General features: G+C 42.4%; 1 protein-coding gene across 1 annotated transcript in view; it reads right to left on the bottom strand.

Annotated features, from left to right (window-relative positions):
• cacna1ha (calcium channel, voltage-dependent, T type, alpha 1H subunit a) overlaps positions 1-13,004 on the bottom strand; it is a 341,912-nt gene that overhangs the window by 99,049 nt on the left and 229,859 nt on the right. The window contains exons 15-16 of the mRNA XM_070901103.1: positions 8,297-8,740; positions 4,519-4,619 (exon numbers count right to left, since the gene is read on the bottom strand). Of these exons, the coding sequence (XP_070757204.1) occupies positions 4,519-4,619; positions 8,297-8,740 (545 nt within the window). The remainder of the gene's footprint in view (positions 1-4,518; positions 4,620-8,296; positions 8,741-13,004) is intronic.

Below are 13,004 nucleotides of genomic sequence, written 5' to 3'. Positions count from 1 at the left end.
GCAAGGAGGGGAAGGGATAGAGGTGGGGAGAAGAAGGGGAGGGGGGGGAAGGAAAGTGAGGTGCAGGTCCCTAGGTGATGGCTGTGTTATATCTCCATCTGGGTGTATGCAATTTGTTGTAATGTATGGGGGCTGGAGACCATCCTCCTGCTTTGCCTTTGTTGCTGGACATGTTGAACATTTGATTGATGTCAATGGTGGAAAAAGTGGGGTGTGGGCGGGGCTTGGGTGTTATTGCCTGTGATACTTATGATTTCAGACCAATGTTGGTATAATTTTTTTTTAATTGAACATAACCTTGTTGCGCATTAACATAGAAACATAGAAAATTGGTGCAGGAGTAGGCCATTCGGCTCTTTGAGCCTGCACCACTATTCAATATGATCATGGCTGATCATGCAACTTCAGTACCCCATTCCTGCTTTCGCTCCATACCCCATGATCCCTTCAGCTGTAAGGGCCACATCTAACACCCTTTTGAATATATCTAACAAATTGGCCTCAACAACTTTCTATGGTAGAGAATTCCACAGGTTCACAATTTTCTGAGTGAAGAAGTTTGTCCTCATCTCGGTCCTAAATGGCTTACCCCTTATCCTTAGACTGACCCCTGATTCTGGACTTTCCCAACATCGGGTACATTCTTCCTGCATCTAACCTGTCCAATCTCGTCAGAATTTTATATGTTTCTATGAAGTCCCCTCTCACTCTTCTAAATTCCAATGAATATAAGCCTAGTCGATCCAGTCTTTCTCCATATGTCAGTCCTGCCATCCCGGGAATCAGTCTGGTGAACCTTTGCTGCACTACCTCAATAGCAAGAATGTCCTTCCTCAGATTAGGAGACCAAAACTGTACACAATATTCAAGGTGTGGCCTCACCAAGGCTCTGTACAATTGCAGTAAGACCTCCCTGCTCCTATACTCAAACCCTCTCGCTATGAAGGCCAAAATGCCATTTGCCTTCTTCACCGCCTGCTATACCTGCATGCCAACTTTCAATGACTGATGTACCATGACACCCAGGTCTTGTTGTACTTCCCCTTTTCCTAATCTGTCACCATTCAGATAATATTCTGCCTCCCTGCTTTTGCCCCCAAAGTGAATAACCTCACATTTATCTATATTATACTGCATCTGCCATGCATTTGCACACTCACCTAACCTGTCCAAGTCACCCTGCGGCCTCTTAGCATCCTCCTCACAGCTCACACTGCCACCCAGCTTAGTGTCATCTAAAAACTTGGAGATATTACATTCAATTCCTTCATTTAAATCATTAATGTATATTGTAACTAGTTGGGGTCCCAGCACTGAACCTGGCGGTACCCCACTGGTCACTGCCTGCCATTCTGAAAAGGACCCATTTATTCCTACTCTTTGCTTCCTGTCTGCCAACTAGTTCTCTATCCACATCAATACATTACCCCCAATACCATGTGCTTTAATTTTGCACACTCTTGTGTGCAAAATCGTTTGAAAGTCCAAATACAGCACATCCACTAGTTCTCCCTTGTCCCCTCTACTAGTTACATCCTCAAAAAATTCCAGAAGATTTGTCAAGCATGATTTACCTTTCATAAATCCATGCTGATTTGGATCGATCTTGTCACTGCTTTCCAAATGCGCTGCTATTATATCTTTAATAATTGATTCCAACATTTTCCCCACTACCGATGTTAACCGGTCTATAATTCCCTGTTTTCTCTCTCCCTCCTTTTTTAAAAAGTGGGGTTACATTAACTACCCTCCAATCCATAGGAACTGATCCAGAGTCTATAGAATGTTGGAAAATGACCACCAATGCATCCACTATTTCTAGAGCCACTTCCTTAAGTACTCTGGGATGCAGACTATCAGGCCCTGGGGATTTATCGACCTTCAATCCCATTAATTTCCCTAACACAATTTCCTGACTAATAAGGATTTCCTTCAGTTCTTCCTTCTCGCTCGACCCTCGTTCTCAAATATCTGCATCGTTACACACTGGTCATTTATTAACATGAAAGGGTTAAATACAACTTAACTTCAATCAATGTAAACTTTAACTGGCACCAAGGTGATGGGCACCATTGATGTCTGAGCTGCACATGCACAGCAGTGTATCAGCGTTGTCACTCATATCAACGCTCTTTCAGACAAATCGTTCAGATATCAGCTCCTCACGTTTAAGAGTCTTGCAGCTATGTAGCCACCACAGGCCCTTTCCTGCGGTCTGGTTGGGGTCATGGGCATGGTTACAGATCCAGCCTGATTGTCTGGCCCTAGGTCAGCGTCTAGCCCCTCGTCGTCCTCTTCCTCTCTCTCCTAAGGTGGAGCATCAGTGCCTTCTGGCAATTCTTGGCTCCTCCTGATAGCCAGGTTGTGCAGCATCAAGCACACGACCACGAATTTACCTACTTGCTCAGGGTTCTATGGTAGCTCCCCTCCTGCGTGATCAAGACATCTGAAGCACTGCTTAAGCACAGTTATTGTTTGGTGGCCCCATTGCACTGAGAGTATAATAGTGATTGATCAGAAGCAATGATTTCCTCACTAAAATACACCTGGAGTAAAGCCCCAATAATCCAGAGTCTGAAAATATGTCTGTTGAGATGTTCACTTCACCTGAGAAGAACTCTAGAGTCAATGCAAACTCCCCCGAAGTTGAGGCAGCCTTTTGAATGAAGCGACCCGCGATTTTAAAAATGCCAGCCACACCGCTGGCATTCATTCAGAACAGTTCCACTTTTTGTGGGCGGTTTCTTGGGTGAGCGATATTGTGGGCGATATGTGTGGGGAAAGTGAGGGTGGGCGATCCCCTGGGCGTTAGTTTCGCCAAATGTGCTCTTTACAACAAGAAAAAGTGGGCGGGCGGTATTATTGAATTTCGGTGTTAATTCCGCGTGGAAAGTAATGCTGGGCGATATTATGGGCATTGATTTTGCCCATTCTGATGATTCCGCCCCAAAAAAGTGGGCGGGCGGTAATATTTTTTCCCGGCGTTAAGCACACGGGGAAAGTAACGCTCGGCGATAAGCTTTCGAAAAATGCCCGTCAGTTTCCATTTTGAGCCAAAATGGCCGATATATGGGCATTATACGTCATTTCAGCAGTAAAATGAGCGTTAAGCATGCAAAAAAAAAAGTGGAGGTTCTAGCCCTTAGTCTGTTCAATCTCTACTGATAGGAGTAACCCATCAGTTCTGGTATCATTCTAGCAAATTCTCCTTGCAGCAAAGGAGGCTAAGATGAGATTTGATAGAGGTGTTTAAAATCATGAAGGATTTAGATAGAGTAAGTTAAGAGAAACTGTTTCCAACGGCTGAAGGGTCGATAACGAGAGGGCACAGATTTAAGGTGATTGGCAAAACAACCATAGGTGACATGAGTGGTTAAGATTTGGAATGCATTACCTAATAGGATGGTGGATAAAGATTTAATAGGAGCCTTCACAAGGACATTGTATAAATATTCGAAGGAGAAAAAAATTGCAGGAATATGGGGAATGAGCGGTACTAACTGGATTGCTCTTCGAAAGAACCGTCGCCGACTCGATGGGCCGAATGGCCTACTTCTATGCTATAAATTTCTGTGATTCTATGAAATCTTTTTTGCACATTCTCCAGTGCCTCTATATCCTTCTTATAATATGGAGACCAGAACTTTCCCAATACTCCGTGTGGTCTTATCTTGGTTCTATACAAGTTTTAGATAACTTCTCTGCTTTTCAATTCTATCCCTTTAGAAATGAACCCCAGTGCTTTGTTCGCTTTTCTATGGCCTTATTAACCTTCATCGCTAATTTTAGTGATTTGTGTATCTGTACCTCCAGATCCCTCTGTTTCTCTACCCCATTTAGATACTTGTTTTCCAGGGAATATGTGGCCTCCTTATTCTTCCTACCAAAATGTACTACCTCACCACTAATCTACATTGAAGTTCATTTGACAGTTAATCAGCAACATTCCAGGTTGATTATTAAACATGTCATCAAGGAAACCTGAGGCATATTTCAATCTTCCTCATTTTCCAACTATTAATTGAAAACAAAGTTCTTGATATTGCTCAAGTTAACATCTTGATTGCACAGAACTGAAGCATTGCACTGGCATGTACAGTATGTATTCACAAAGCTACAATCATCTTAAAACATTCTTGCTCAGTTGTTTGGTCTCTTTAATAATGAACCCGATCTCAAAGCTATATGTAATTATAATAATTTAGTTTCAGAATCATTGTGCCAATTTACTGTGAGTTGTAATTTATATTTTACAGCAGTGGCTTCCATTCTCTTATTAATTTATCAATTTAATCTTTTTTATATAGAAAAGTACAAAAATAATGGGTATAAAGATAAAAAGCAGCACTTAACAATTTAAGTTAATTTATGTATTTTTGCAAAATACCGCAGTATGCAACTTGAAAAGATCCAATTACATATATATGATAATCTTTTAGCCCCCCTATTACTAGTGTTAAAAGTAGCTTTATAGGTCAATACATGAAAGAAAAGCGATCTGAAACAAAAGCAGTGTACCGGTTTTGAGGAGCGAATAAATAGAGCGCCCAGTCCTCATGTGTTTTACACCAAGTTGGCTTGTATGGCTCCAGAAATTTCCGGATTCTAAAACAGTAACTCTGTAATGAAAGCAAAATGAACAGTTTACTTTGAACACAGGTCAGTATTTACAATGAGCTTGTAAAATACAAATAAATAGCGATGGAAATTTAATACTTATCAGTAACAAAAGATCAGATTTTTAAAATATCTTAGAATAATCAATTGACTATTGCTTTAAATTTAGAAAACTATGTGAAAGGCGGAGATTTGTAGAGCAGAATGCCACCAAAGTTGAAAAAAAGTGAAAAATAACAAGAATTACTGGTTTGATGATAGCACGCTTGAGTTGTGAAGAACGAGTATGAGTTTCTACCGCAATGACTGCTACCAGGCATTCACTTGCATGTGATTCTGTACCTACATATTAATGCAATGATAGCCCTTTCTGTTCATGAAGTGAGTGGTATTGAGGAATTGAGCCTGTAAGGCGCCAGATATACCATCCACAACACCCTGCACTTTGGGAAAGTCTGCCACATGGTAAAAGTGCATGGCATTTTGCTGTTCGCAGCATGGGAAAACTGATGAAGGACTTTGTCCAGACAAATGAGGCATTCTGTCACAGCTTAATTTATCTTCTGATTGTGAGATATTTTGCTGTTGCTTAGAATAAACCAGTAGTATAGACGTTCAAGGCCATAGTTACCTGGTCAGGCAGTGGCAAAGCTGATCCTGTCCTGGAACTGGTCTGAAAATCTGGCTCCAGGAGATGGCATATTTGTGCTTTGCCTCCATTGTGAATTGTGGCTTCCTAATTCAAATTTCCCCTGACATATCATGGTAGGTATGTCTTGATCTATACACACATGCCCAATTAAATACGAGGCACCGCCATCTTATGCCTCCTTCACCAGCAAATATAGAGGTATCGCAAGTGGAATGCCCCTGACTATAACTGTGGTACTGCTGCGTTAAACAGCAATGGAGGAACACCCAGAGATGGCAGATAGGGACTTATTGGCAAGTTGGCAAAATCAATGAACTGGACCAGACATCTAGAATGAAGGAAAAGGCATGGAAAATAGTCAAATTTATTAGTGTAGGCAGCCAACAAAATTTGCCATAGCTGTTTTACAGACTGCCTTTTAAGACCGCAAGCTCCCAAATGACTGAAGGGACCATCCAGCTAGTGCTTGTTTTATATGGACACTGCAAACCAACAGCATTTCCCCAGTGCTATGGGGAAGGGAGGAGGTAAAAGCCTGCTTGATTGGCATCCCATCCACTACCTTAAACATTAAGGGAGAGAGAAAACAGGGAATTATAGACCAGTCAGCCTGACATCGGTAGTGGGTAAAATGATGGAATCAATTATTAAGGATGTCATAGCAGCGCATTTGGAAAGAGGTGACATGATAGGTCCAAGTCAGCATGGATTTGTGAAAGGGAAATCATGCTTGACAAATCTTCTGGAATTTTTTGAGGATGTTTCCAGTAGAGTGGACAAGGGAGAACCAGTTGATGTGGTATATTTGGACTTTCAGAAGGCTTTCGACAAGGTCCCACACAAGAGATTAATGTGCAAAGTTAGAGCACATGGGATTGGGGGTAGTGTGCTGACATGGACTGAGAACTGGTTGTCAGACAGGAAGCAAAGAGTAGGAGTAAATAGGTACTTTTCAGAATGGCAGGCAGTGACTAGTGGGGTACCGCAAGGTTCTGTGCTGGGGTCCCAGCTGTTTACACTGTACATTAATGATTTAGACAAGGGGATTAAATGTAGTATCTCCAAATTTGCGGATGACACTAAGTTGGGTGGCAGTGTGAGCTGCGACGAGGATGCTATGAGGCTGCAGAGCGACTTGGATAGGTTAGGTGAGTGGGCAAATGCATGGCAGATGAAGTATAATGTGGATAAATGTGAGGTTATCCATTTTGGTGGTAAAAACAGAGAGACAGACTATTATCTGAATGGTGACAGATTAGGAAAAGGGGAGGTGCAACGAGACCTGGATGTCATGGTACATCAGTCATTGAAGGTTGGCATGCAGGTACAGCAGGCGGTTAAGAAAGCAAATGGCATGTTGGCCTTCATAGCGAGGGGATTTGAGTACAGGGACAGGGAGGTGTTGCTACAGTTGTACAGGGCCTTGGTGAGGCCACACCTGGAGTATCGTGTACAGTTTTGGTCTCCTAACCTGAGGAAGGACATTCTTGCTATTGAGGGAGAGCAGCGAAGGTTCACCAGACTGATTCCCGGGATGGCGGGACTGACCTATCAAGAAAGACTGGATCAACTGGGCTTGTATTCACTGGAGTTCAGAAGAATGAGAGGGGACCTCGTAGAAACGTTTAAAATTCTGATGGGTTTAGACAGGTTAGATGCAGGAAGAATGTTCCCAATGTTGGGGAAGTCCAGAACCAGGGGTCACAGTCTAAGGATAAGGGGTAAGCCATTTAGGACCGTGATGAGGAGAAACTTCTTCACCCAGAGAGTGGTGAACCTGTGGAATTCTCTACCACAGAAAGTTGTTGAGGCCAATTCACTAAATATATTCAAAAAGGAGTTAGATGAAGTCCTTACTACTAGAGGGATCAAGGGGTATGGCGAGAAAGCAGGAATGGGATACTGAAGTTTCATGTTCAGTCATGAACTCATTGAATGGCGGTGCAGACTAGAAGGGCCGAATGGCCTACTCCTGCACCTATTTTCTATGTTTCTATGTTTTCTATGTTTAATTTCTTCTACAATCAGCGCACTGTGGCTGTTGTGTGAACCATCTACAAGATGCACTGCAGCAACTCGCCAAAGCTTCTTCAACAGCACCTCCCAAACCTGAAGGCTCTACCACCTAGAAGGACAAGGGTGCACGGGAACATCACTATCTGCAAGTACCCTTCCAAGTCACACACCATCGTGACTTGGAAATATATTGCCGTTCCTTCATCGTCGCTGGGTCAAAATCCTAGAACTCCTTCCCTAACAGCATTATGGGAGTACCTTCACCACATGGACTGCAGTGGTTCAAGGCGGCGGCTCACCACTACCTTCTCAAGGGCGATTAGGGATCGACAATAAATGCTGTCATGCCAGCGATGCCCACATCCCATGAACGAATAAAAAATAATTAAATATATTTACTGTGCCTAATGAGGGGAGTGCATACCTTGGGCATTCAAACTCAAGCCCGCCGCATTATAGAACACTCTGTACTTCAGGTGAACTGCGAGCCTAAAGCTTGTGCACCTAATAATGTGCACCGAGTTTGCAAAAAGTTGGATTGGTGCGACTGATGCACAGCAATGCAAAATTGTACCTCAACTTATCTGAAATTCTGAAAATGAAATTTTATATTAACCTTCTTCAAATGATCTATGGAACAGAACTTTTCTTTGCAAAGATAAATCACACTGTAAAAATATTCTAATAGATATTTGCATCTATTAGATATTTTGCTATTAGGATTTGGCTGAAGAACTGTAAAAATATTTAGTCAAAATATTAAACATATGTCTGGGACAGCAATGGTTGTGTTTTTAAGTAAAAATTAAGACTATTGAAAAATGTAAAATACTAACATATTAACGCATTTGTACAAAACGTCTTCATCTACTGTTTTAACAAAACTTTAACCAATTAAAAATAATACTAATATTGCACAGCAATTTCAACTTTGAAGACATAGTGATTCTATACAGCCTACATAAAATTTCCCCCAAAATGCAAAGGATTAATCAAAGTAGATAAAATTACATCATCGATTTCATCTTCATAATCGTTTGGGTCATCTTTGTGGTTATCCATACGAAGAAAGACCTCATTTGGAATATGTAAGGTTTTGCCATTGCAGTCTTGATAGTCACATGGTGTCATGCTCATAGGATTCAAGGTCACAGGATGTCGCAAAACTGGTACTTGAAGTAGCTCAGGCAGGTCAAAGGATCCTTTGATGTCCAAAGATTCTGCTCGATGGTGCAAGGACCATCCACTGCCAGCTTTGCTAGACTTTGCATCTTCTGATTCATCATCTTCATCACAGCTTTCGTGCCCTTTGCCAGAGAGCAGAGATTCCCTTTCACTTGATTGATTCTTCCTTTTCAGGCTGGGTGCCCTCCCAAGGCTATGCCAACTTGACCGGCGACTACCCCAGTTACTGCTGGTGCTCCAAGGGGCACAAGGTGAACTGCGAATACTGGACTGGAAAACATAATATACAGCAATAAAAGAGTAAAAAGATAAATACAATAAGATACAATATAGCTTTTACCAATTCTATTATCCCAATTGTTAAATACAGTAAATCGATTCTTCTCCCCTTCCCCTGAATTTTCTAACCTCCTCTCCCGTCTGTGCTCCCAATGGGGTATGGCTCCATGAATGTTATCACCATAGCAGTGCCTCATCAACAGCTTTTCATCACATGAGCCTAGCCCTTGTGTGTTATAAAGCTATTCAATTGTGGAGAGCAATACTCTAGGGGGTCATTAGTTTGTGATCAGAGGTGGGAACTCTTGGTCATTTTTGCCTTCCTAGCCTGGGGGTACTGAAGCCAATGTTAGTACCCATATTGCCACCCTGGCTGAGATCAACTCTGACAACACTGTGGGAACTTTCCTGACCTGCATAATTGTGTCACATCGAGTGGTGTATTTACACATAAACAGAGTCACTGAGCGAGCTCATGGCAAAGTGTTTTATGCAAGCCCCAATGATGACGGCATTCTTTTCAATAGCACTGTCTTTCACGGCATTTAAACAGTTAGAGATACAATGATGCATCGGTAGTAATACTAGAAAAATAATATAACCGATGCTTATGGGTCAGGGGGCATCCTTAAAATGTTTTCTCTGCAAATGTATCATTATAAGAATTTACCACCTACTGTCGTAAACAAGGTGAGGGGAAAGCTTTTGCGTTGTCTGTTGTTGTCAAAAAGGCTTGCTTGGTAAAAGTACAGGTTGAACCTCCCTTATTCAGAACTCCCTTATCTGGAACCACCACCCGTCCAGAACCATTCGCAGTCACCAGGTGGCGCATGCGCAGAACTCCGACATGATCAAATTGAAATCCTTCCTCGCTGTCGACTCCCGCAATCACTGGCCTGACCCGGTGATCCACTACCCCCACCCCATGATCTTTCTGCCGCACTCCCAGCCCCAAGCCAGCCAGCCCAGATATCCCCTTGCTCAGTACCTGTATCATCCAATTTAACGTGACCTCCCTTCATCCGACAAAATCCCTTATCTGGCAAGGCCAGGTCCCGAGGGTGCCGGATAAGGGAGGTTTAACCTGTACCAATGAAGATCTATCAACTGGGAAATGTTTTTAAGGTCAAATGGTCGAAGAAATTGCTTTTTTTATTTGTGTCTGCTGCCACTTATTTATTTATTACCTATAGCCTCCCCTTGCTTTCAGTAACAGCACAAACAGTTTTGTAAAATCCTCTTGACTATATATTAAAGAAAATCAGTTTTAACTCTAGTCTATCCTATAGCTTTTGCTTCCAATTCTTTTTACACCAGGTAACAATAAGAACAAAAGAACATAAGCAATAAGAGCAGGATTAGGTCATTTGGCCCCTTGGGCCTGCTCCACCATTTAATAAGATCATGGCTGATCTGATCATTGACTCAGCTCCACTTCCCTGCCTGCTCCCCATAACCCTTTATTCCCGTATTGCTCAAAAATCTGTCTATCTCCGCCTTAAATATATTCAGTGAGCCAGTCTCCACAGTTCTCTGGGGCAGTGAATTCCATAGATTTACAACCCTCTGAGAGAAGAAATTCATCCTCATCTCAGTTTTAAATGGACGGCCCCTTATTCTGAGACTAGGTTCCCTAGTTTTAGTTTCCCCTATGAGTGAAAATATCCTCTCTGCATCCACCTTGTTGAGCCCTCTCATTATCTTATATGTTTCGATAAGATCACCTCTCATTCTTCTGAACTCCAATGAATATAGGCCCAAACTACTCAATCTATCTTCATAAGTCAACACTTTCATCTCCGGAATCAACCTAGTGAACCTTCTCTGAACAGCCTCCAATGCAAGTATATCCTTCCTTAAATACGGAGACCAAAATTGTATGCAGTACTCTAGGTACTCTACAAATTAGACTTTGTAGCATATCATGCTATATATATTCCATTATGTCATAAACATTGTAAATGGTAGACCTATCACTGTACAGGACTCTCTAATGTATTTAAAACTGTGACAGGTCTTATCACTCATGGACAATATGGTGTTTGGGAGATAGATCAACTGTATTGGTGAAGAAAGAGCTGCTATTTCTTTGTCAAACATTTGGGATAGAACATATTTCGCATACGGTGTACATATAATGTATAATATGTACATCAGAATTACATTTTACATTTTTATGGAAGAAACAGAATCAATAACATGGAGAGGAGAAACCAGCAAGAGTACTGGGCTATTAATATAATAAGGTAATACATTAAACCTTTCCTCATATTATTCACATTTTAAGGCTTTTCCCATTTACTGCTTTTCTTCTTGTTAAGCTATGCTGTACTGTGTCAACAATGTGAAGCAATAGAACATGCACACAAGTTAATCAATGCTGTGGTAAGTGATCTTGGGGCTGATTTTCATCAAGGCCTCCGCCCGTCCAAAGTGCTGCCAATGGCCGCCGAAGTACCGGACGGTACTTTGGGCGGGATATTCATCGCCGAGGTCCCTTGAAGGTCGGCGGGCAACAAATGACCTCCAAAGTGGCACTGGGCGGATCTTCAGGAGGAATATCGGCAGCAATGGGCGGCAGCGGGCGGTGAGTGATGAATTTCGGCCTCTTTGTTTTGGAACCTCTACAAACAAACACATGGCAAGCGCTGAACTTAGCACTCTAATTCAGCAATGAATCACCTACCCAATGTTTACATGAAAGGTGTCTCACCATTTGGAACCCTTTCAAAGGTCAATTACAAATAATTAGAATTAACTTTAATAACCTTTTTTCTGTCCTAATGTCAGATTGGGTCAGTTGGCAGCACTATTGACTCTGGGCCAGAAGGTTGGGGATTCAAATATCACTCTGGGACGTGAGCACAGGTACTGAGGGAGTGCTGCACTATCAGAAGTGCTATCCTTCAAACCAGCTGTTAGACAAGGTCCTATCTGCTAGTTTAGATGTATTCCAAGAACAGTGGAAAGTTCTCCCGGTGTCTTGACCAACATTCTTCCCTCAACCAATATCATCCAAAACAGGTTAGCTGGTCATTCATCTAGTTACTGTTTGTATCATTTGCTTGTTGCGTTTGCCAACATGGCAACAGTTACTGCATTTCAAAGTAATTTATTATAATTTAAGCTCATGATAATTATAATTATAAGCTTATTATAATTTATACACCAAGCTCATGGTCTACAGGGCTGTAGTGATACCTGCCCTTCTGTATGGCTCAGAGACGTGAAGCATATACAGCAGACACCTCAAATCGCTGGAGAAATACCACCAACCATGTCTCCGCAAGATCCTGCAAATCCCCTGGGAGGACAGACGCACCAATGTTAGCGTCCTCGATCAGGCCAACATCCCCAGCATCGAAGCACTGACCACATTCGGCCAGCTCTGCTGGGCGGGCCACGTTGTTTGCATGCCAGACACAAGAATCCGAAAGCAAGTGCTCTACTCGGAACTCCTACATGGCAAGTGAGCCCTAGGTGGGCAGAGGAAACGTTTCAAGGACAACCTCAAAGCCTCCTTGATAAAATGCAACATCCCCATCGACATCTGGGAGTCCCTGGCCAAAGATTGCCCTAAGTGGAGGAAGAGCATCCGGGAGGATGCTGAGCACCTCGAGTCTCGTCGCAGAGAGCATGCAGAAAACAAGCGCAGGCAATAGAAGGAGCGTGCGGTAAACCAGTCCCACCCACCCTTTCCATCAACGACTGTCTGTCCCACCTGTGACAGAGACTATAATTCCCGTATTGGAATGTTCAGTCACCTAAGAACTCACTTTTAAAGTGGAGGCAAGTCTTCCTCGATTTCGAAGGACTGCCTATAATGATGATTATAATTTAAGTGCTAAGAGGAATTTAAGAGAGATGCAATAAAATGCTGAATAAACAGAAGTTTTTATTCTACTTTTTTTGTTGATGACATCACCAGTAATATTGGTTGGGAGGTGTTAGTGAGTTCAACACTGAGTGAATGCAGCTGAAATAACAATCATCAATGCACCTACATTGCATAACTGTAATTCAGCTTCATTACACTGTTGCACTGAGTAACTTATTCAAACTAGTAGCTGAAAATATGTCATCAGCCCTCAAAGTGGACATTGAGTAGGAGGCAACAATACGTTTGGAGCCCGTGACCATAAGTCGAAAGGATCGGTTGTTTACATGACTTTTGAATGGGGTACTGAAGTTGCATGTTCAGCCATGAACTCATTGTATGGCGGTGCAGGCTCGAAGGGCCGAATGGCCTACTCCT

The sequence above is a fragment of the Pristiophorus japonicus genome, chromosome 15 (genome assembly GCF_044704955.1).
Source record: "Pristiophorus japonicus isolate sPriJap1 chromosome 15, sPriJap1.hap1, whole genome shotgun sequence".
Taxonomy (NCBI): Eukaryota; Metazoa; Chordata; class Chondrichthyes; family Pristiophoridae; genus Pristiophorus; species Pristiophorus japonicus.
This window is presented reverse-complemented; position numbering and strand designations above follow the sequence as displayed.